At 48.4% G+C, this 22,371-nt stretch overlaps 2 protein-coding genes across 7 annotated transcripts; both read right to left on the reverse strand.

The window, feature by feature from the left end:
* Window positions 1-156: 156 nt before the first annotated feature.
* LOC146437354 (rho-related GTP-binding protein RhoG-like) lies at window positions 157-12,910 on the reverse strand. Of its 6 annotated transcripts, none has more exons than XM_085060188.1 (4): window positions 12,818-12,910; window positions 10,426-10,506; window positions 9,300-9,355; window positions 157-4,509 (listed from the first exon to the last, which is right to left on the reverse strand). In XM_085060188.1, the coding sequence occupies exon 4, from the start codon at window positions 4,486-4,488 to the stop codon at window positions 3,913-3,915; it is 576 nt and encodes a 191-aa protein (XP_084916314.1). In that variant the 5' UTR covers window positions 4,489-4,509; window positions 9,300-9,355; window positions 10,426-10,506; window positions 12,818-12,910; the 3' UTR covers window positions 157-3,912. The 6 variants fall into 6 exon arrangements, with proteins under 6 accessions (XP_084916314.1, XP_084916317.1, XP_084916313.1 ...); XM_085060191.1 differs by having other exon boundaries at window positions 9,267-9,355; XM_085060187.1 differs by lacking the exon at window positions 9,300-9,355.
* A 1,113-nt stretch (window positions 12,911-14,023) lies between these two features.
* On the reverse strand, window positions 14,024-20,023 carry ITGB1BP2 (integrin subunit beta 1 binding protein 2). The gene is made up of 11 exons (XM_085060196.1): window positions 19,835-20,023; window positions 19,572-19,621; window positions 19,418-19,474; window positions 18,973-19,121; window positions 18,723-18,835; window positions 18,417-18,475; window positions 17,462-17,532; window positions 17,142-17,244; window positions 15,696-15,815; window positions 15,201-15,263; window positions 14,024-14,452 (listed from the first exon to the last, which is right to left on the reverse strand). The coding sequence occupies exons 1-11, from the start codon at window positions 19,896-19,898 to the stop codon at window positions 14,186-14,188; spliced, it is 1,116 nt and encodes a 371-aa protein (XP_084916322.1). The 5' UTR covers window positions 19,899-20,023; the 3' UTR covers window positions 14,024-14,185.
* Between the last annotated feature and the right edge of the window lie 2,348 nt (window positions 20,024-22,371).

Below are 22,371 nucleotides of genomic sequence, written 5' to 3' on the forward strand. Positions count from 1 at the left end.
GCGCGGCCCCGCCCCGCGGCGCAGCAAGGAGGCGCAGACGCTCCGCCCTTCCCAAAAATTCCTTTATTGCTTTGGGAACCGGGGTCTGGCTTTCCACAGGAAAGAGCTGCCTTGAGCACAGGTGCGGTACAAACAGCAGGGCGAGTTAATGCGAGAGCCAGAGAGGTGAGGAAAGGTTTATTACAACGTAATTATGCATAATTTATATTAAAAAAAAAGAAAAAAATCCTTTAAAACTGTTAGATGTAATACAAATTATTTTATAGCATAAAATCAAGTTGCCAGTGTATGTATCAGTACCACACTTCAGAGTCTTGGGCTCCCACTGCTGATGGGTGGTCCTTGCTGCCCGCTCTGGGGGTGTGACCCCCTGAGATCCATCCACTCCTCGGGGTCAGCCCAAGCAGCACCAAGGTTTCTGCAGAGTGAGGTTTAGCACCCGGAGACAAAGCACAGGGAGGCTCTTCTAGTTTAAATTTCATAGAAATAGCTACAGCTGTAAACTGAAGAAAGCACTTCCACATCTAAGCACACCTCGTGAACATCCTTTGGACACACAATTCCTGAACCGCTTAGCTTCAGCTATATTTTTTTTAAAAACCCAAGTAGTTCAGAAATCATTCACAAAGCAAAGTTTAAAATCTGTGTCTTCACAGTGAGTCTCTTCTGTGAATTAAGACATACACCCTGCATCTCTATTCAGTAACAAACCAAAGGACCTTGAACAGCTCAGAAAACCCACAAAGCTTAACTGAGTTTTCTGACCTCCCAAAACAAGACAAAATACAGCCATGGGATTATGTGAAGGCTGTATTTGTCAACTGCCCACAGAAGGAAAATAAAGCATTGGAGAAACAGAACTGATTGTAAACTGAAGCACTGGACTACTTACAATAAAAGGCACCAAGAATTTCATGGGGGAACAAAAGAAAGGAAGATCACAAAAGGAGAATGCCCACTGAATGGAAAGGCTCACTGGATTTCTCCTGAAGTTCATCCTCATGAAAAGCAGAGGCTGGAGGAAACCAGCTACTAGCCAGGACTTTTACTCCTGTCAGAAAGTGACAGAAATACAAAACATCTAAATAACCAGGTACTCCAAAGTCAGTAAAAAGTCTTTGATGGTTAAAAGTCCCTCCCTGCTCATTTTCATGACTATCATGTTATTCTCCTCAGTACTGTTGTGCAATCCTTTTACTAAGTAATCTAAATGGGGATAAGGTGTTCAGGCATAATGCAATCAACGATGTAACCAAATCAAACAAATTGATTAAACAGTTGAATTTTATCTCACCATGCTCTCTTCCAGTTCACACCAGGATGGCTGCTTGTGAGCCTACAGAAAAGGAAGGGCAGGGGTTGTGCAATAATACTTGCTCACAAGATTTCTTCTCCACAAAATGCTTGTAATCCAGTTAGGAATAACCACAAAAGACGAAGGATTAAAAGATTTCAGTATGTAAAAAAAGTAAAAACTTTTTAAAACAGTAGTAGCTTCAGTACAAAACTGCAAGTATATGTAGCAAAAAAAAAAAAAAAGTAAGTAGACTTTTAATTTCAGGCACCTCTTAAGACTAGTTCAAACATATCACAGACTTTTTAAAGTACATTTCTGAATAAAGCAAAGGTTATGGGCTTGCACCGGGGTCACTAGAGAGTTGATTTAGGTCTGACCAGCATTAAAACAAACCAGGTGCACTGGCTTAAATAAATACATTTTAAACATGATAAAGTCTATTTACTCAGTTACTGAAATTTACCTACAGAACATGATCTTGAGTTACAAGGCACAGAGTTAATTGCTGCCTGCAAGTCCAGCCCACACTAAAGGCCTACAGCTAAAGCAAAGGCAGAACGTGGTAAGTAGAGGTTATCTCAGTGAATTCTCTACACCCTCACAGCCTTCAGGGCACTGAGGCAGGAACCACATCTGGAACAGCACTTCCTCTGCAAGTGCAAGAGACACAAAGACACTCCAGGCAATGGCACTTGGTGAAGAAAAACGTGCAGAGCCTGTAGGCTTCTGCAAACATCCTGCAGAATGGGTATTTTGGTACTGCCTGTGCTCAGCGTTTGGAATTCTGGGTTGGTTCACTGAACACAGGTACCAGTGTTTGGATAAACTGCAGTTTATAATCCGTGGGTTGCAATTGGCTAAAGCAGCGCCCAAATGAGCACATCTCAGATTACAAAAAACTGCAGTTAGTGTCAGCATCAGTTACACCAGCTGAAGAAAGGCACATCCTCTCCAAATAGTGGAATTAGGGCACAAACACAAACATTTCTATCCAAATAGTGGCATTAGGACACAAACACGAACATTTCTATCCACCTGGTATTTTTGCCAGCATCAGATATAGCAAGGTAAAATTAACTCAAGATCCCTAACGACCTTGTTGATGTATTTTCTGTTAACTTGCTAAAACGAGGCACTTCTTTTCCCTGACCAGGGTATACACCAGTGCAGTTTTGCATGTGTGGGAATCACAAGAAAGCAAGTTCTGAATGACCAATTGAGGCTGCAGCCAGACAAAGACAGCACTGTCAACTTCAGACAACAAAGCCCAGTCCAGCACCAGTGGTTTCACACAAAGTATCTTTGAAGCATGCTGCTTTCATGCCACGGAGCTGGAAGGTTGAGTCTAAGGAAGGGCTCATGTGTTCACTCCTCAGCTGGTCCCGGAACCACACATAAAGAACAGTGCACATCCTGAAAATAAATGCCAGCTGCCACTTACTAGAGCTGCTAAGGAAGGTTAAAAGTATGTAAATAGAACTTCAGCTAAAATGAGTTTGTAATAACTGAGCAGTCAGGAGAGGGAAAAACTGCCCAGGTAATCCTATCCAGTGACTGGCTAACCACTACAGACTGAACTGAAAAGAGGAAGAGACACAGGTTCCTGTAAACAGAAACTCCAAATTTTCTGTCAGTCTTCTCACAAAGAAAAACAACAAAGGAATTTGCCATAAAAATCTCAGATGGTGGCCCCAGAACAGTAAGAATTGAAGCTGTTAATTCCTCAAGAGCAAACAGGCTGCTGTCAAGTCTCTGGGATTGCACTGAAAATCTCATTTTGAGAAGTGTCATCCCAAATACTTCAGACAGCCCGAGAAGATAACTGTTAAAACTTTATTCTCAGGGTGCAAAGTCTCTTTGGACAGAGAAATAAAAATCTCAGTTTAGAGGAGTAATGGAAGACTTGGATCTAAACTACTCTTCCACTTCTCCACCTCAAAACTATGAAAATCACTCATTTGAGTGAGTCATCATTATCCTAAGTTCCTTACATAAGGAGAAATCAGCTCCTGCTTCTATTAATAAATCATTGCAGGTATTCCCTGGGTCTTGCTCATTGCATTAACCATGCCTAATGCTAACTCTTCATACAATCAATCACAGTTCACTATAAGGTGAATCTCAGCAATATTTCAGGCATTTTTGCAAGTAAACAAATTGTTTTCAAGCTTTAAATTGACAAAACAACTGGACAGCCAGACTCCTGTTTGTAAAACAGATTCAATCAGTAAAGGTTGGGAAAAGCAGCAGCTACACTTAAAGCAAAGTTATCAGAATTTGTGCTTTTCAGCAAATCTAGTAACTGATGGCTATCTAGCAAAGAAGTGGCTTCAAAGAAGTCTCCTCTTTTATTTTCCTCCACTAAAATAATCAAGTGATCGCTGGAGAATCTGGAGACTGGAACTTTAGAAATAAAGTAGGTATTTGACCTTCTCAGTTGGAATAAAAAACCTGTTCTGTTTCAGTTTCCCTGAAGCAGTAAGACTGCAAGAATATTTGTTGTATAAATCATTTCTGCTTAGAGCTGTTAGTGCAAGATGCAAATCTTCAATTTAACTCATTAAAAAGCCCTCCAAGATTCTAGTCAACTTCCAACATCCATCACCCCAAGGCAACTACAACAGGACACATTTTCTTGTGTTCTTCTTTGTCACAGGATACAGAACTGCACGGACAGCTTCAGCAAACACCTCCCGAACACCCTCCTGATTCAACGCCGAGCACTCCAAATATTTGACTGCTCCAATTTGTTTAGCCAGTGAAGTCCCCTGCTGCGGGGTAGTGGGAGCCAAGCTCTGCTCTTTCAACTTTTTAACCGTTTCCAGGTCACTTCTCAAGTCTCTCTTCGTGCCCACTAAAAGGATGGGAACGTTTGGACAGTGGTGAGAAACCTCAGGGTGCCATTTGTGCCTGACATTTGCATAGGAAGAGGGGCTGCCAATGGAGAAACAGATGATGAAGACGTTGGTTTGGGGATAGGAGAGCGTGCGCAGGCGGTCGTACTCCTCCTGGCCCGCAGTGTCCCAGAGATTCAGGCTGACTGTCCGGCCATCCACAGTCATCTGGGCACTATAGTTGTCAAACACAGTAGGGATGTACTCTTCTGGGAAGGCATTGGTGGTGTAGCTGATGAGCAGACAAGTTTTTCCCACCGCGCCATCTCCAACAACCACGCACTTTATGGTCTGCATTCTTCACCCAGAAAGAGAGTCCTGCACAAAGCAAGAAGAGGGGTTAGGCAAGGCACACTCAGTGCTGGTCTCCCTAAAGAGAAGCTTTAGCAAGTGTTTTTAATATAGCTGACCATTTCTTATCACATTCTCAAGCCATCCTGAAGAGCTCAGGGCTAGAAAGACAGTAGTGAAATGGAGATGCAATGAGTTGAGAGCTAAGTGACAATTGGCTGCATTCCAACCATGTAAGTACAAATTAGCCAAATTCCCACAGTCTTGCCCTACTGCCAGACTGTTTCCCACAGGCAAAAGGACAAGTTCCTTAGAGGCACCTGCAAGTGGAAAGGGATTGTGACCCAGTAACAAGATACTCTGTCGTTTGTAGGTTCACACTCCACCTCTGTATACACACACACACACTCCAACACTAACACTTGTCTGCACAGTCTACTGCCTAAACAGTTTACCACAAAGAAAGGTCCAAAAGTTATAAATAAAATCAAGATATTCATTTCTCAGCTGCACTGCTACTGTTTACAATCATAATTCGCTACATTCAGATCAATCAGACATGAACAAACTACATTATTTAGAGGACACCAGATAATAGGTTCAGCAAGTAGCATGTCCAAGAAAAGCTGCTATTTGAAATATAACTAGCCATAATAACCCAGATTAGAATACATGAAGAATTTTTCTAAAGAAGCCAAGAACAGATTACTCTCATTAATCACTGACAGAACAAGCAGGACTTAATAGGCTTGAGGTACTTGGTGTCCTCTAAATAATGAGCATGAGACAAATACATGCCCTAAAAGATCAGCAGTCAAACAGCTTTCCTGGAGAATTGTTACACAGGAGATACCTGACACTTAAAAGTTTTTCCATATCTGTTTCCTGATATGTGAAGAATAGGTTTGACTATCAGTGATACAGTCTAAAACACAACTAATTTTAAACTTACATCACATGAACAGAAATAAGTTTGAAAATAGCATGTAACTAACTGCAAGCAGTCATTGGTTGTACATTTCTTGTATGCTGGAACTTCCACTGCTAGCCTGAACAAGAAGGAACTTGCATTTGCCTTCTCACCCAAATGCCTTTGAGGTACTCTCAGTAATCCTCAACTTGCAACCAGCAGAAAATACCCTGCTTCAGACAGAAGAAAATAGTGGAAAGAACTTTTTAGCAGGGCCTGTTATGAAAGGACAAGGGGCAATGGCTTTAAACTAGGAAAAGATTGATTTAGATTAGATATAAGGTAGGAGTTAGCGACAGTGAGGGTGGTGAAACACTGGCACAGGCTGCCCAGAGATACTGTGGCTGCCCCATCCCTGGAAACATTCAAGGCCAGGCTGGATGGGGCTCTGAGCAACCTGGTCTAGTTGAAGATGTCCCTGCTCACTGCAGGGGGTTTGGACCAGATGACCTTCAAAGATTCTTTCCAACCTAAACTATTCTGATTGCATATTGCATAAAGATCTCCACTCCAACACTATCAAAGCAGCAAAGGAAATATAGGAAAATTAGCAGCTTCCTCTTCAAGACCATCCAAACAGATCAACAACTCATTTGCATTTAAGTCTCAGCTTTGTCCTTTTAGACAAAGTCTTTCTCTGTATATCCACATACTGCAGTGTTCCCACTGGGAGCACACATGATTCTTCTGGTCACTACAACACACAGTGCTTAAGGAAGTATCAATGTCTGTACACAGACACCATAGAAACCCCAGTGGTCACTCCTGGTGAGAAGGAATCACATTATGCTGCTCTTGCTGCCAAAGCCTGGCTGGGCTGCAGCACACAGAGCAGGTTTTAAAGCCCATTCCTGCACTTACAGCAAGCCACTGAAACCAAAACACACTGTGACAGAAACCTTTGTGGTGACCAACACCACTGCTTTCAGAGCAAAGGTTTTTTCCCAAATGAGCTATGTGTGCAATGGACAATTCATTTCGGTCTGTCAGGAACGAGTGACATCACAGAGATGGCAGAACTAAGCTGGACACAGGCAACAAAAATTCAGCTATAGCAACAAAAGTCTCATGTAGAACAAGCTACACAAAGCCTTTTATATGCCCAGTTCCTAGTTTCTAACATAAACAAACTGCAAACACTTGTAAACAGATCTCTCTTTGAAACACAACCCACAAGCTGCCCCAAGGACTCACACCTCTTAAATCTCTATGTATTTCTGTGCAGAGCTCCCCACAGAAGGACAGGGTATCCCCAAATTGCCCCCCAGCCTGCACATGACTGGCACTGCCTGCAGGGTCATCACACCAGCACTGCCAGGCAACACAGGCAGCTTCCTGAACGGATACACTCCAAAGCCACCTGTATCCCAGATCATCAGCAGCTAACATAACCTGATTTCAAATGTCTAATGAAACTGTGTTACTCAAAGATTACTTTGTTGGGGGTTTTATTTCGGAGGTCATTAGAGCTTTCAATTTGGAAATCGGTAATAAAGTAACAAAAAAAGCCTCAAACATGAATGCTCTTTTCACAGCACTAATACCTTGAATTACCTCAGTAAAGCTCGGATTTTCGAAGAGCAATGGGAAATAACTCCTTGCAAACCTGCCAAAGCACTGGCCAAAGTATTAACTACACAAACACAGCTAAAGAGCTTGTAGGCTTTTAAGTATGATTCTCTGAAAGGCCCCTTTAAAGGGGGCTGTTGGAGCTGAAGGGAATCGTGTGTGGCATATGCAATACCGAAAAGCAAATACACACCAGGATACACACTATTTGTATTGAAACACAAAATTTAGATAAGTTAATCAAAAATAAAGAGTAGAAAGAAGCTACTTGACTCCAGAAAACTGTCTGTTGTGAGCAAAGGTAGTTTGGTTAAAGATTTACAAATGCAAGGCAAAGATTTTTTAATTCAAGTCACAACCAAGCAAACTAATATTACCTCCATCAGGTCTTTTCTATTAAATTAATGTACTGCTTGCTTTATTATGTATGAAGTCTCTATTTAGTTTTTCTTGTAAACAATAAAACTCTCATAAGATAGTAAACAGCTGGGGTTCAAATTTGCATGGAAAATTCTTCTTATTTCTTAAGCACCCTTGATGCTGGTACTGCATCCTATCTAAATATACATATACTGAGAAAAACCCCATTCTCCAAAAACAAAATTACCAACAAACATTACCAAGAGCAGGAAAATTGGTTTAGGGTTTGTTTGGGGATTTTTTAAGTGACTTTCAAAAGAATTTTTGGGGAAACTTTAGAAAGAAAAACTCCACATACGACAAGTAACAAGAACTGAAAAAGAGAAAAATACAGATTAATGCGTCAACACATTAAAAAAAAAACAATTTAGAAACAGAAAGCTGGGCTCAAGCTTCAAAGCCAAGTTGAAAGGTTACGCAGCAAGAGAAACAAGTGAACGGAAAATCTAAAGTAGTGAGAGGTAATCCGGGTTGCTTAGTCCTGCCAGAGAAAGGACTTTCATGACAGCTGAGGTTCTAGTAGTTACAGCAGAATGGGAGTAATTTTCAAATTAAATAACAACTTTTTAAAAATCAACCAACCAAAAAAAACCCAATCCAAACCAAATCACCCCACACAGAAGAGTTATGCAAAAATACATAGATAAGAGTTATTTCTATCTCGTCCATCAATGACTCTGGATTAGAAAACTGGCACTCCCTGGCTGAGTTAGTTCCCTTCTCAGAAGATGCTGCAAACTCTGACTTCATTGCCTGCACACCTGGCACTTCCTCTGGAATGTGCAAGATTTCAATCAACATGTCAAGACATCATCTGAAGAGCTGCTCCTGCTCTGACCTAATTAAGCATTTTCTGGTATCATTAACATGGACAGCTCACTCTCCAGCTGAACATTTGTTGGGGAAATTCACTGCTTGGAACACATTCACACATGGAGTAATTTCCTGTTCCATCAAAATTTTTTTGTGGGAGACAAAAAACTTCTAAATCTTCCCTTCAATATTGCTGAAGGGAAGTTCCCAATACTCCTGAAGGGAAGTTCCCTGTCTGCTGAGAGAAGGGAGAATACAGTGACAGAAACCAGAGAGGAAACAGGAACCTGAATTCTTCTGTAGCTTTCTAGATTTATGCTTTTTATACTTCCTGCACTTCTAAAATCTCTTTGCAGAAGAACTACTTCTTAGCAGGATATGCCTCTTTGCTACATTAACATCAGATGTCTCATTGTTACGTGGATTTCAGCTTTGATAAACTCACTCTCACTGAGCTTATCAGGTCTTCCATATCTCTATTTACAGTTTGGATAGAGCCCCATCTTAGCCAAAAAGGAGCAAAAAACTACTAGGAGTTCAGCTGAACTCAGCTGTATTGAGCTGTGTCATTCTGCTCAGCCACATTTCATCAAGCCCTCGCTGTTTTGAAGGATCAGATCCTGCTTTACCAGGGGCAGGCAGAAGTTAAGAAATCGAAATTATTTAATTGCTCATCTTTCAGTAACAAAAACTAGATCAGAGACAATTCACTCTGTCTGCCTGAAACATGAAGTAAGGCAGGAAATTTTAACAAAGAACTGGGTGGATAGGGCAGTTCTAAATATATCACACCATCCTCAACCATGCAAAGGAGTTAACTCACATGTGCAGCTTACCCACCAGGCCTAGCAGGGAAGAGAAAGGGGCTCTCAGCAATTTAATCAAGACTCTTTACTATCCCACAACAGCTCAGCTTACTTGCCATTGTTTTAGGCAAGTGCCAAAGGAATGGAGAAGTGCCAGGCTTTTAGAATGCGTGCCAAGAAAGAGCAAAAAAAGTTAAATAGGAGACCTCATCCCTCATATCCTTCAGTGAATGACCTACTTGGACTTCTCAGTGCCTCTCAAAGTTTTCACACCACTTTCTGTCCTGCCATTTACCTGCAAGAGAAACAAAACTGCAACAGTCTGAGCAGCAGCAGAGGGGGGAAAAAATCCACAAGGGAAGGCAGATTTCAGCAGCACAGTGGGAACTGTGCAGTCCACCACCCAAGCTTCACACAAACAACAGAATTGAGGAAGCTTGCTCTCTTCAGAGCTCTCTGCCTGGAAATTCAGCTCCCAAGCACATAACAGGAGTGCAGTTCTCACTGGTTGTTCCTGCAGTGCCAATGCTAGAAAGCCCTTTATACCTTTTGACGCAAAAAGCTGTTTCAAGGAAAATAAAAGAAACCACTCGAGACCTTTCAAGTAATATTTTTAAAACCTCTGCTCCTGTCAAATTGGGCTGACATTGGTTTATTGATTTTAAAGATTTCTTTTTTTCAAGGATGAAGCACACATGAGCTTTACCATGTAAGCAATATTTCTTAGGGAACTACAGTGAAAATAAAGTCTTCTGCATGAGGTATTTGGGCAACTCAACCACACAAACCTCTTACTACAGCCACTTTTACCCCAAAAAGTATAGGAAAGCAACGATATTAGTGACCAAACATCAAAGACCTTAAATTCTATGAATCCAAGCTATTGAATGGACAATTAATATTTCCAAAGGGCATTAGCTAATGAAACAGATGCACAGCTGATGAAATAACACTGTGACAAGGTGCAGCTGCACAGCCCACAGGAACTAAAAACTAAGACTTCAGTGATATCTGAATCCCCAGTGTATGAATGTGACACATATCCTGCCATAATCAAAAGCTGCAGAGTATTAAACTCGGATTTTCCTCCTGCAACCACATAGATTCATCAAGACAGGGACCATTCACAGTTTGTTTGAGCACAAGTGACCCTCTGATGGTGAGCACAGTAAAGGTGTAAGAACAGGAGCTGCAGGGCTCTGTGCCCACAGCCACTAACTCACCTCCTGGGTGATACATGCAAATTGCACAAGTCCTGGGGGTCACAGTCAGTTCATAAAAGGTTAGTAACAATGTCCTTCCCACCTCTCATAGATTCTGACAAGGTCTTAGCAACTACTGTTGGCTAAAAGAAACAAACAGTACCTCAAACATAAGGTTTTGTGGAGAGGCGTGTTAAGCACGTTGCAGGGTGAATGACAAATCCAGCTTAAGCATCCTTGATTCCTATTTGAGGTAAAAAGAAGAAAAAAACCAAACTGTTAGTATGTCTATCATCTTTTGTCACCTGGCATTCGCTGGCACTCTCAGTTGTAACAAAGCCACCGTTGTATCTGAAGGGCAATGTTACCCTAGGAAATTCTAAGCTTCTCTCCAAGAGAAAAAAAAGCCCCTCCACACTTTCCACTGGATTGCACTTCTCTGATTTCTCCTCCTCCACCCTCAAGTTTCACGGGGAGGGGGGTGAGATTTAATAGAAAATAAAAACACAAACAACAAAGAAAAAACAAACAAAACCAAACCTGAAACAAAATAAAACAAAAAACATCAAACAAAAACAGAAAAACCCAAAACACAGAAACCAAACAAACACCCAAACAAAAACAAACAACAATGCACTTGCTCAATCAATACCAGTTTTTTCAAAAGTACCTTTAAAGAGTTTTGGTATGACTAAGACAGGAGTTACAGCGTGCACTCAGTGTGTATTTTATCATGGCTCCTGCACTACAATACTGCAACAATTGCCAAGGCTCATTTGCATCAACTATTGCAGGTCTAAAATGTGAGCAAAAGTTACCAGAGCCAAGGAGGCTCTCAGCAGTTCATCAGATCTACACACACAGGCATGTAAAGTAAAAAAAAATATTCTCTGTAAAGGTATGAATCTTTACATGACACCAGACTGCATGAAAATAGTTCACACCCCAGAAGAATCATAGCCTCAATGCATAAGCAAATCAAACCACACATTCAGTTTCCTCCTACTAAATGCAAACTGCATACTTTATTGTTTTTCCCAGATCTCTGTAAAGCTTCTTCTAGGAAGAATATGTAAAAGCTTTTTTTAATGGAAATATTAAGCCTAAATGCAAAACATGTCTTATAATCTTAAGTTCCGGTAGAAAAACTGTTGTACGGCTAAACAGTGGCAAACTAGCTCCAAAGTATGCCTTCAAGTGATGTATTTTACATCCTACACGGAAGGGAACGTGAGCTTTTTGAAAATCAAAAAACAAGCTTGGGGCAAAGAGCTAATGACGCTGCCACAAGAAGTACTGCACCCCAGCCCAGGACACACGTTGCAAGCATAAGATACACATAAAGAACATTTAAATTAAAGCATTTAAAGCTTTTGTGTAACTCAGAGTAATTATGGTGGGAATCACAAGTGTTTATAAAGAGTAAACAGATACTGATTACTCACCGGTTCTTAAAAAAAAAAAAAAAAAAACTGAAACAAAAAAAAGCCAATCAGAGAACAACACTGGGGGAAAAAAACAGAGAGACGTTCAGAACAAATATAAAGCAGCATTGCTTCTGGGGGTTTGAGGTTAAGTAGGAACTCAGGGCAGGTTGTTAGAAAACTGAAAGTTCACGGCACTGCAGAAGGGAAGCATTAAGCTGCCCAAGGGGAGCTCTGTGGCAGCTGCTCAATGGGACAATACCTGTGACTCCTGGCACCCCCCGGAGTGTTTTGGGTCTCTAGGTCGCACTACTCTTCCTGAGACAGCACTTTCCCAGTTTTTAGACAGTAAATCCAATCTTCCTGTCCTTATGTATCCCTCACTCTCAGCAGTGAAACAAGAGACCTTTCCAAAGGCTAACTCATTCTGTGCCAACTTTTTATGACACTCGCTGGGAGCAGAGGTCGCCTCAAATTTGTCGCGGTGTTCCTGATAGGGATTAGCATCAGCCTGGCGCTGCAACAGCCCGGCCCAACCTTCGCACAGTGCGGAAGGGGGAAGAGCAGGACCTGCCCTGCCGCGGAGCCATTCCCGCTGCCCGCACACCCCGGGGCACAAACAGGGCGAGAGAAAGGCTCGTTCCAAACCCTTCCCCATCATCCCTGGCCCCCCGACCAGCACATTCACCCCGCACGCACCGCCCGGCGCACAAGCCGGGACGCGCATCCCGTTTCCCAAAACGCTCCGGACACGGGGGAGCCAGCGCGCCACGCGGCCGGGGCTGCTGAGCCCCCGGTGCTCCCCGGTGCTCCCCGGTGCCGCCCTGCCCCGGAGCCGGCCGTCCCGCCGGGACAGGTGCCGCAACAGGCTCCCCCGGGACGGGAGCCGCGCCGGCCGGGCCGGCAGAGGCCGCGGGCCGCGCCCCGCTGTCAGCGCGGGTGGCGGGGCCGGGCGCGGAGGATGTTCCGGCACCGCCGGGCGGGAACACACGCGGCCACGCGCGGGGCCCGCCGGGGCCGCTCCCCCGCCTCCCGCCGGGCCCGCCGCTCCCCCGCCCGTCCCGCCGGCCCCCCGGGCCCCGCCGCTCCCCCGCCCGCCCCCGCGACCCGGCGCCACCGCCCCGCGCTCACCTCCGGCGCGGCCCCGCGGCCGCCGCTGCTCCCCGCGCCCGCGGACCCTCGACCCGGCCGCGCCCCGCGCCCGCCGCCGCCCGCCGCGCGCACGCGCCCTCCGCGCCGCCGCTCCCGCAGGGGCCGCCAGGGGGCGCCGCCAGGGGCACTGCCGGTGCGGGCGGAGCGCGGGGAGCGGCGGGCGCGGCCCGGCCCGGCCCGGCCCGGAGATGCTGCTCTCGTCTCCTCTCCCTCTCCCTCCGCCCGCCCCGGGGCTGCGGCCGCTCCTTCATGCTCCGATGCTCCGATACAGTCCCGCCATCCGCCCCGCTGCCCGGCCCCGGCAGCAAGATCCTGCTAATGCTAAATTCCTTATTTTGTAATTATGAGTGGTCCGAATATAACTTGAGCGAGGGGGTTTGGTCTGGTTTTGGATGATTTCTCAGTTGATTCACTTCAATACACGAGAGCAGAAATACGCACGCGTGTCTGTGTGCACAGCCACGAGCCTATAACATGTATCCTTAAAGAGAACAATATATCCTCCATAAAGACAGTGCTAGGAAAAGGAAAGAATGGCAAAACTGAGTGGCTGCTTCTGCTTTCTCTACGCAAGACTGTACAATGAAGTGGCTCTGTGCAGAAGGTTGTTGGGTTTTTTACACGGGTGAATGTTCCATGGTGTGCGCCGCTCTCCGCCCCCGTTACCGGCGCTGTGCCGCGTTACACAGCGTTAACACAGCGTTACAGAGCGTTACAGAGCGCAGCTCCGCCGGAGATCCCCCGCCTCCGCAGCCGCCGCCCGGCCCGGGGCGCGTTCCGCATCGCTCGCTGGTCCCCCCCGGGCTGCCTCCCGTCTGCAAGGGGCTTTGCAGGGACACCAGGGCTGCGCTGGCCGTGGCGGCAGCGGTGACATTCCCGTGTCCGCAGTCACCATCTCCCGACAAAAAGCCGCTGGCTACGGCTTGCTCAGAGCCGGGCGAGGGTATGGGGATTACACTCAGCTCAGCCCGGGGCTCAGCACCCCCAGAAGGGGCAGGGAGGGCTGTGATGACCCCCGGAAAATGTCAGGGTCAGGCAGGGTGCCGGGCTCTGAGCACCCAGTCCCCAGGGACATGAAAGGGCAGGCACGAGGACTCCTACTGTCCTGCCCCAGCCAGGCACAGGAGAGGGAGTGACAGAGGGCAGGGTTTGGCCCACTGGCATTTCTTAAGTGCCCATCACGGATTTCAGAGTACAACCTTTGCTCTGGGTGTTTATTAATTGTCCCTTCTGACCCGGGAAGAAGCCTTGCTGCAGCCTGCACACGGCTCTGGGCCAGGTCTGCTCCTCTGGGCATGCCCAGCAGCTCAGGAACCAGCATTGCTCAGCTGCTGAAGCACTTGACTGTCAGTTACTGGGTGTTATCGTATCCCGTGTTTCCATTTCAAACTCTTCATCTTCCTCCTCGGACCAGCTCAAGCTGTCATCAGAGTCCTCATCCTGCACAGCCCCAGGCTCCTCTGTGTTTGCAGCTTCCTTCTCTTGCTCACCACAGGACTGCAGGTTGCTTTGGGGGAGCTCCAGCCTGGCCCAGGAGCCAGGGCTGGCTTTGCAAAGTGTGATCTCCACCTTGGCTGGGACCATGCTCACAAAGCTCTTGTCTATGTCAATGGTCTAGAGAAAGGGAAAGGTGCAGTGAGCCAGGCAGGGGAGGGCAGGGAGCACACGCTCAGCCTTCCCCTTACTGCCAAAACCCAGCTAGAGGAGAAATCTCCTCCCGTGCCAGGAGAAGCCTGGGCTGCAGCTGAGCTTCACTTTGTTGTATGTAAGCAGCACCACAGTGCTGGTAAAGAGCTCAGAGGAGCTCAGGAGAGCTCAGCTTGCTGCAGCCACATGCACAGCTGTGGCACAGCCTCTCCCTAGCACTGAGCTCTGCTGAGGCACAGCCATACCCACACCTGTCAGCTCTCTGCTGCCTGCAGGCACAGGCAGCATGCACCAGAAATACAGATAAGAAATGCACATGTAAATTCCTGAGCCTTGCTGCTTCTCCCCAGCCAGCAAGCAGCTGAAAAATCAGACTCTCGTCGCTCAGACTGTGGCCTGACCACAACTCACAGCAGGATTGCAAGGGGGAGACAGGGACCTGCTGGGCCAAAGAACATATGGGGCAGCCTGGGACCAAACTCAGAACACCTATGGAGCTGGCAGTGACCTCCAGCTCTGATCTTAGCCCAGGATTCATCAGTGCAGACACCTCAGCCTCCTCACAAGCCCTAAGGCATTTCCTAGCAAAAATGGCTATAAATACCTGTATCTGGGCAACCCGGCCCAGGATGAAGAGCACAGGCTGCCTCACAGCACTGCAGCCCAGCTCCATGAGACTGCAGGAACAGGGAAATCAAAGCAAACAGGATCTTACCCCCCAGAGCTCCAGTTCTGCCCGGAAAATCTTATTCCCTTCAAAGATGACATGAGCCTCAAGCTGAAAGATCAATGGAAAATTATCTGAGAGGGTAGCACAGCACTGCCAGAGATCCTCCCCCAGATAGTGCAGCTGCCTTTCAGTACCATATTGCATCCCACACCCTGGCTCCAGTGTAATGGTCGGGTGATGCCCCCAGCACCTGACAATATTTCATCCCTTTCAGAGCATGACAGGTTCACCTCTGTCACAGGTGAAGGGATTCAAGGCCAGCAAAGACATCCATTGGGGCTGAAAGCCAGAGTTGCTGGGCAGATGCTGCTGCAGCAGTGAAGCCACTGGGCTCTCAGCTCAGCACCACAGGCTGGCAGTGCCAGCCCTGACTGTAGCAACAGACCAAAGAGGCCATCAAAGAGCACCAGGCACCCAGCTGGCTCCTGACTCTCCAAAATCGGGAGGTGCCATGAGAGTGCACCTCCCCACCCCACTCACCACGGTGCGATTGGCCTTCACGCTGCTGAGGGCAGGCAGGGGGTTCTTGGCATAGACTGTCACCACCACCTGGCTGCTGGTTTGGTGCCAGTCCTGCCGGCACTGCACCGCCTTCTTGTCCTGCCGAGGAGAGGAACCCATCATGGCACAGCTGGGGCTCAGGCACCACCCAAACAGAGGGGACTCTGAGCCAGAGGATGCTCCCTTGCACATCTCCTTTGTGCTGGCTGGTTGAGGTTGGCACCAGATAAGCAAGAGCAAACCTTGCCTTTTGTGCAGGTTTTTGAGGGGAATGGTTTATGTGAAGGTGGGCAGCCCCTGCCATGCTGTCACAGGCAACATAAGACATTTGTGCTGTGCTTGGGGTTGCCCCAGGACATGCTAACATCAGAGACATCCCCTTCTTGTTTCAGAGTCACTCTGCTTTGCCCAAGCTCTTAAGTGCTGTGCACAGTCGGGAAACTCAGCCTGGAGGGCAATGCAGTGGCTGTTGCTGAACATGGATGACACCACCGTGCTAAATTTGGGAGTCAGTTGAGCCCCAACAGGCCACGTTTCACCTTTGTCCACCTTGTCAGCACCACAGGCACTGATAGCCCTGTGTCCCCACCAGGCTCATTCCTGAGCATCACCAGGAGACAGACCCCCTGCAGCCCTCCACATTGCCAGCCAAAGAAATGCCCCAGGAGGAATCCTGGCCTCAGGCTTAAGTGACAATTAGCGAAAAACATCTGCATCACCACATCACAGCTCCTTCACTGCAGCCTCCTTTACATTCAGGGTATGTTTTCTGCTCCAGGACAAAGAACAGACTGGGCTCAGAGAAGGCTGCTGGGAGCAGTGCTGACTCAGAGGAACACAGTGCACTTTCAGGGTTATCCTGGGCTGCTTTGGTGCAACTTTCCCAGCTCAAGCCTGTTTCCAGTCAAGAACTTTCCTGGGGAAACTTACACACACACAGTATTGAAAACTGGGATCTTCTTCCCACTGCCCTGCCACAACACCATGCTGGTATGAGGTTGAGGTGCCTCCTGAGAAGCAGCTGCAGAGGAAAAGCTTCACTAAAACCACATTCAGTTTTCTACAGTCATCTGTCAAAACTTTCAAGATTTTTTAAGGACTTTTCCTAAGCTCAGCCACTTGTCTCTATATGGCAGCCAGCAGTGCCATGTCCAGGGCCAGGTCCTGCCTTGTTCAGCTTCCTATTGCACATCTGTCCATTGGGTGTGAGAGCTGATACATCTTGTGAATGCAAAGCAGCATTTTAAAGGGCAGTTGGGTGAAGATTAGGCATTCAAACCCTGCATAGTCACCTGTCAGCAAATACGAATATTAAGACAATTAAATGCAGAAACCTGTGTGAATGCAGAGCAAGGAAAGGAGCACTCTCAAATGCCAATAATGCCAACTGCTCACAGGAGTTGCCTCTGCCAAGAGCCCCCTTACCTTCTTTTCTGTCCAGCAGTGACACCCACGGCTGCAACCAGGCTGGTCCATGAAGGCGCTGAAGTCTGTGGTTTTGATTCCACAGCAGCTCCAGTACTTCATCCTGAGGAGAGCAGGGTGACCTGAGTGGGGAATGCATGCAGGAGAGGGTGGGGGGGAAAAGGGGCTCATAACAAAGCGCTCCCCCTGCCCACCTGTCCCCTTGGGGGTGTCACCCACAACTGCAGTGGCTGTGCTGCTGAGGCCACACAGCCTTGCAGTGCAGCACTTTCAGCCCTTGACAGGGTCAGTTTGCTCCCTGGTAAAAGGTTGTTTCTTACCCTTCATGGAAGACAGGAACGCCAGGATGAAACGTACAAACCTCTGCGTTACTCTCCGGGCCCTGGTAGATCTGTGGAGAGAGAAGCAGAGGAAAGTTCTGTCTGTGCTTCTGGCACAGGATGACATGGCAGAGGCATCCACCCATCAATGCCCACCCCTGCAGAGGGCACAGCACAGTGCCCAACATCACCCTTTTGTCAGGTCCAGCATCTGGGGAAGCTTACTCTGGGACTGTGTCCAGCCAGCAGCCCAGCACTCGTCCCTGCTCCCTGCTGGCATGGAAGCCACCCTGACCTTGCTGGGACCACAGTGTCACCCTGCTACCCCGTCAGCAAACCTTCTCTATCCCTCTCCCAAACACAGTCTGTTCCCAGCAGCAGCAGGACTGTGGGCAAGTTTAGACACCACAGAAACTCACTCGGAGGCATAGGAGGTCATTTGTCCATCCTGTCCTTTCCCCTCCTTCCCAGAGCATGTCAGTCTTATGTCCTCATCTACCCCTTGCCTTTTGCTCCCTGCCTGCTCCCTCGCTGTGGCTTTCCAAGCATGCTGGCCCTGCCCCAGCTCAATCCCTCCCACTCATCCTCAAGGCAGGCAGTGCTCCACAAGGCAGCCTCGGGCAAGAGAGAAAGTGGGCTGTGCTGCATCAGTTCAGTGCAGGTGGGAATTGCTCCACATGCACTTTGCCCATATGCCCAACCCTGAATATGTGCTACATTTCACTACAAGAATGGGCAGCAGTGAAACACAAATGTAGCACCAGTCTGGAAGCCTCTTGCAGGAATGTGGCTGGGCAGTGACAGAGGTGGCTGCACCCAGGGTGGGATGAGAATATGGGGCAGGTGGGCACTGCCACCTTCCACCTGCCTGACACCCTGTCCTGCACCTGGACCCATGATGCTCATGGGCACAAGGCACAGGCTGGGCAGAGATGGGACCCTGCCAGGTACTCACCGCCTTGCAGGCTGCGTTCTTGCACCTGGTGCCAGCTCTCACCTGGGCAGCCTCCTCGCCTGTGAGAGCAACACAACTTCACCCAGGACACACACTGCCCATGCCTGCCCCCAAATCCTCCCCCAGCCCGCTGCCAGCTCCCCAGCTGAGCACAGACCATCCCAATGTCCCTCCAAGATGCAGTTTTGCAGGTTTGCAGGTGGCTGAACATGCAGAACTCACTGACCGCACTGAGCCTGTCATGCAAAACCCCATGGTCAATTTGCCATGTGCAACCCCTGCTGCCATCCCTCAGCTCATCCCTACCTGTACAACTGCTCTCAAGTGTCTCGTTCTTGGAGGACAGGTTCCGTTTCTCCAGTGCCTGCTCCAGAGACCTGGATACTTTAATTGGCAGCAGTTGTCTTGGCTCGTCGGAGCTGGGAAACAGCAGCAGCAAAGGCTGAGTGGGTTTTTCTGCAATTTAAGTGTCATTGCCCCTCCTGAGGGAGCAGCAGGGCAGGACACACACAGAAGTGACACAGCAGGGCAACACTGTTAGCTGAGCCTATCTCACCTTGGTCTTTCCCGCAGCATCTTCTCAGCTGATTTTGGTCCTTGGACGATGAGCTCCTTCACTGGTTTGTCCTTTGGCTCATCTGAGGTCTTCCCTTGGATGGAAGGCTCAGGGGGCTTCTCCTTACTGTGAAACCCCTTTGTGCATCCCTGAGCAGTACAGACAAGCCTGATGACTGCTTTGTCCTCCTCAACCTGGTGGCTGCTCCCAAACCCTGTGAGTTTCCATGATGTGGTGGCTCAGTGTCTGCAGAGATGGGCTCTGACCCTGCAGTTTGGGAGCAGCACCCTTGCTTGGAGGCTCATTGGAAACAGACAGCAAATCCATGACTGGCAGGGCAAAAGGGACATCCCTGACACAGGACAGGGATGTGACAGGACTGGGCAGGGGCCAGGAAGAGTGGACGGAGGAACAGTGGCCACATTTGGGATGGCAGGTCGCTCACCTTTATGGAGAGGAACTCAGAGAAGTCCGTGGTGCGTTTCTTGCAACAAGACCAGCCCTAAACACCAGGACATGACAATCTGGTCAGGTGTGGGGAATCCTGCTGGGCACAAGGTCACTGCCTGTGGCTGCAGCCCCAGCTCCTGCCCACTCACCTTAAGGGCATCGTGGAAAATAGGGACACCCGGGTGATACAGGCAGGAATCTGAAAAGGGAAAACCAGGCAAAAGCTTTCAGGAGAAGCAATCCTGCCCACGAGCCACCTGCGACAACCAGCAGCTCCAGAGCCAGCTCCTGCCATATGGGCTGCCTGCACTGGGCTTGGCAGCTCGGCTGCAGCACGGCAGCTGAGGCCACACTCTGGGGAAGCAGCACACATTCTCATTCCCTCTGGTACAAGGCACAAAAACCCACTCACCCTCGGTGTTGTGCTCGGGATCAAACCTCTGCCCGCAGCCCTTGTTGTAGCACAGCAGTGCCATTGCTCAGGTGTACTCGCAGTGTCCTTCACTCCTTCCACAGAAATCCCATCAGCCTCATCCCTGCCTGCGATCCCTCCTGTGCTTCCCCACCGCTTGCAGCCCAGGCGCCGGGAGGGGGCTTTGCATATCTTTGGAGGCAGCTGTGGGAGGTGGCTGGTAACCGGAGACCAGGCTAAAGATGGACAGAGCAGCTGATGGAGCTTGGCGCCTGTGTTATCTCCGCAGGCATTTCAGTCCTGGCCGTGTGCCCAGCAGAGGGAATGGGCATTGCAGGGTGGCCCCACGTCCGGGGTGTGCAGAGGTCCTGTCCCAGTGGCTCCCACCCTGCCAGCATCCATCACGGAGCCATCGGCACCACCCCGGGCTCACACGTGAGACTCCTCTTGACCAACCACACTCGGCTTCTCTAGCAGTTACAGAAGCAGCTGAAAGACCCCTGAAACTGAAGGGAATCCCTAGAGTCACAGGGCAAGACTTGTGCTGATCTCTGCCAGCCCCAGAAGGCACAACTGCCAGCAAAGAGGCACCAGCAGAGCAAGGCTGTGCATGTGGCCAAGACATCTTTTGATGAAGGGTTTTGTGCAGCCCAGGAGTAACAGTGGTCAAGGGGAGAGTCTTGGCCAGGCGTGGGAAGTAGGACACAGCGGGTGACTGTGATTTGATTTATTGCTTTTACAGTTCTTAAATGCCAATGCAGTATCTAAATAACAACTCTACCGTCTATTACAGGATATGGTGTATACAGGAGTCATCCCTCCCACTGAGTCACAAGCTTCAGTGAGATCCACTCACTTTCTAAATTCCTCAGAGAAGTCTTTGCGTGGATCAGTCCACATAGTCTCAGATTTGGTTACAGTCTGTGTCTAAATGATTATAATATTGGCAGATTTGGCTAGAAACATACTGATTTACAGAATTCACAATTACAAAGCAATAAGGCACCTTTGGAGCTACTTTAGGATCCTATCTCTGTATTTGATTAGATCTTATCATTTGTCACTCACCCAAAAGTGAGTATACTGTGTGTTCCTTGTATTCTGACTAGACATACTCCGCAGATGTCCCCAAGGGTGTCAGGGATGACAAAAAGCACCCAGAAGCTGCCCGTGACCTTGGGCGAGCTGTTAGCATGGTTGGCCCAGCAGCATTTTCTACCCTTTTGCTGGTCGATGTGCACCACAGTCAATCACAAACAGCTCAGCTCCCCCATCTCTGGAATACATTAATCCTGTGAGCATTCAGTGCATTCCTCCTGCAAAACCCACCTGGTGTTATCACCTTATCTTGGAACAAACCACATTGCCCAGCAGAGATTGTGCAAAGGGAGAGGGAAGGATACACACAGACTCAGACCTGACTATCCTCCCTTGTCATCACACCAGGGATGAAATTGTTCCCTGGGAAATCACTGTAATCACAGAAGAATACCAAATGTTACTTGAGCCCCCTGTATTCAGAAGGGGTTTGCTCAGACCCCTTGCTCCCATTCTGGGACCTATGAGTTTTCCTCTACAAACAGGAAACCCTCCTGAGATCAAAGGTTTTACTTAGTTCCTATAAGCATCTAAATCAAATATTTTCTTTGTGCTGTTCCTATTTGCAGGGACAGCTGTTTCCTAGGTGCTGCCCTGATCTCCAGGAGCAGACATCATCTAGGGACCATTTCTGTTCAGGAACCAGGGTCAATCAGACTGTACAAAGGGCAAGTCCTGCAGGCAGAAGATGCCCAGGGGCTCTGCTCAGGAGGGGAACACTGGGTCTACCATGGCTGATGCCACCCTAACTGTGTCCTACGCTGTTTGTTTAACCTACTTAATCTTCCTACAGCAGCCTGAAGAATCCTGTCATCCCAAGGGGATCTCCAGATTTCAGAGTTAGGACGAACTGTTGCCAAAAATCTGGAGTTTACCAGGGAGATGACTCCAGATTATTTCACACTGCCCTGGTACTTCACCTCCAGCTCACTCGAAGTGCCTCAGCCAGCAGCATCAGGCTTTGCCTTGTCAGCTCCTGAGCAAGGAGCCAGCCCTGCTGCAGAGGAGGACATGTATCACTGTCACACCTCTTTACAGCTGGGCCCTCCTGTGTACAAACCTCCATCCACCCAAAACCTAGGGGGGAAACGTGAGGGCGCTGGGCAACTTGTCACACCAACACGAGCCACGTGGCTTCAAAGCACTGTACTGCCTCAGGACACAACTGACCCAGCAGTCCCCAAAGGTGGGTAAAAACGTGCTGCTGGCATCCAGAGCCTCTGCTTAGGTGAGAAGGATCACTGGGGATCCAGGAGGCTGGGCAGGGGCCTGTGACAGGGGAATTTGCACTCCCAGGGGCTAAACAGAGCTATAGGGTTTCAGATCTCCCTGTTCTTTCCACGAGCTGACAGCAAGGCTGCAGCTGTCACTGTCCCTGTGCCAGTGAGACTATGGAGCTCAGGTTACCCTGCACACCTCAGAGGAAACGCCAGCAGGAT

The sequence above is a fragment of the Lichenostomus cassidix genome, chromosome 4A (genome assembly GCF_008360975.1).
Source record: "Lichenostomus cassidix isolate B80296 chromosome 4A, HeHo_3.0, whole genome shotgun sequence".
Lineage (NCBI taxonomy): Eukaryota > Metazoa > Chordata > Aves > Passeriformes > Meliphagidae > Lichenostomus > Lichenostomus cassidix.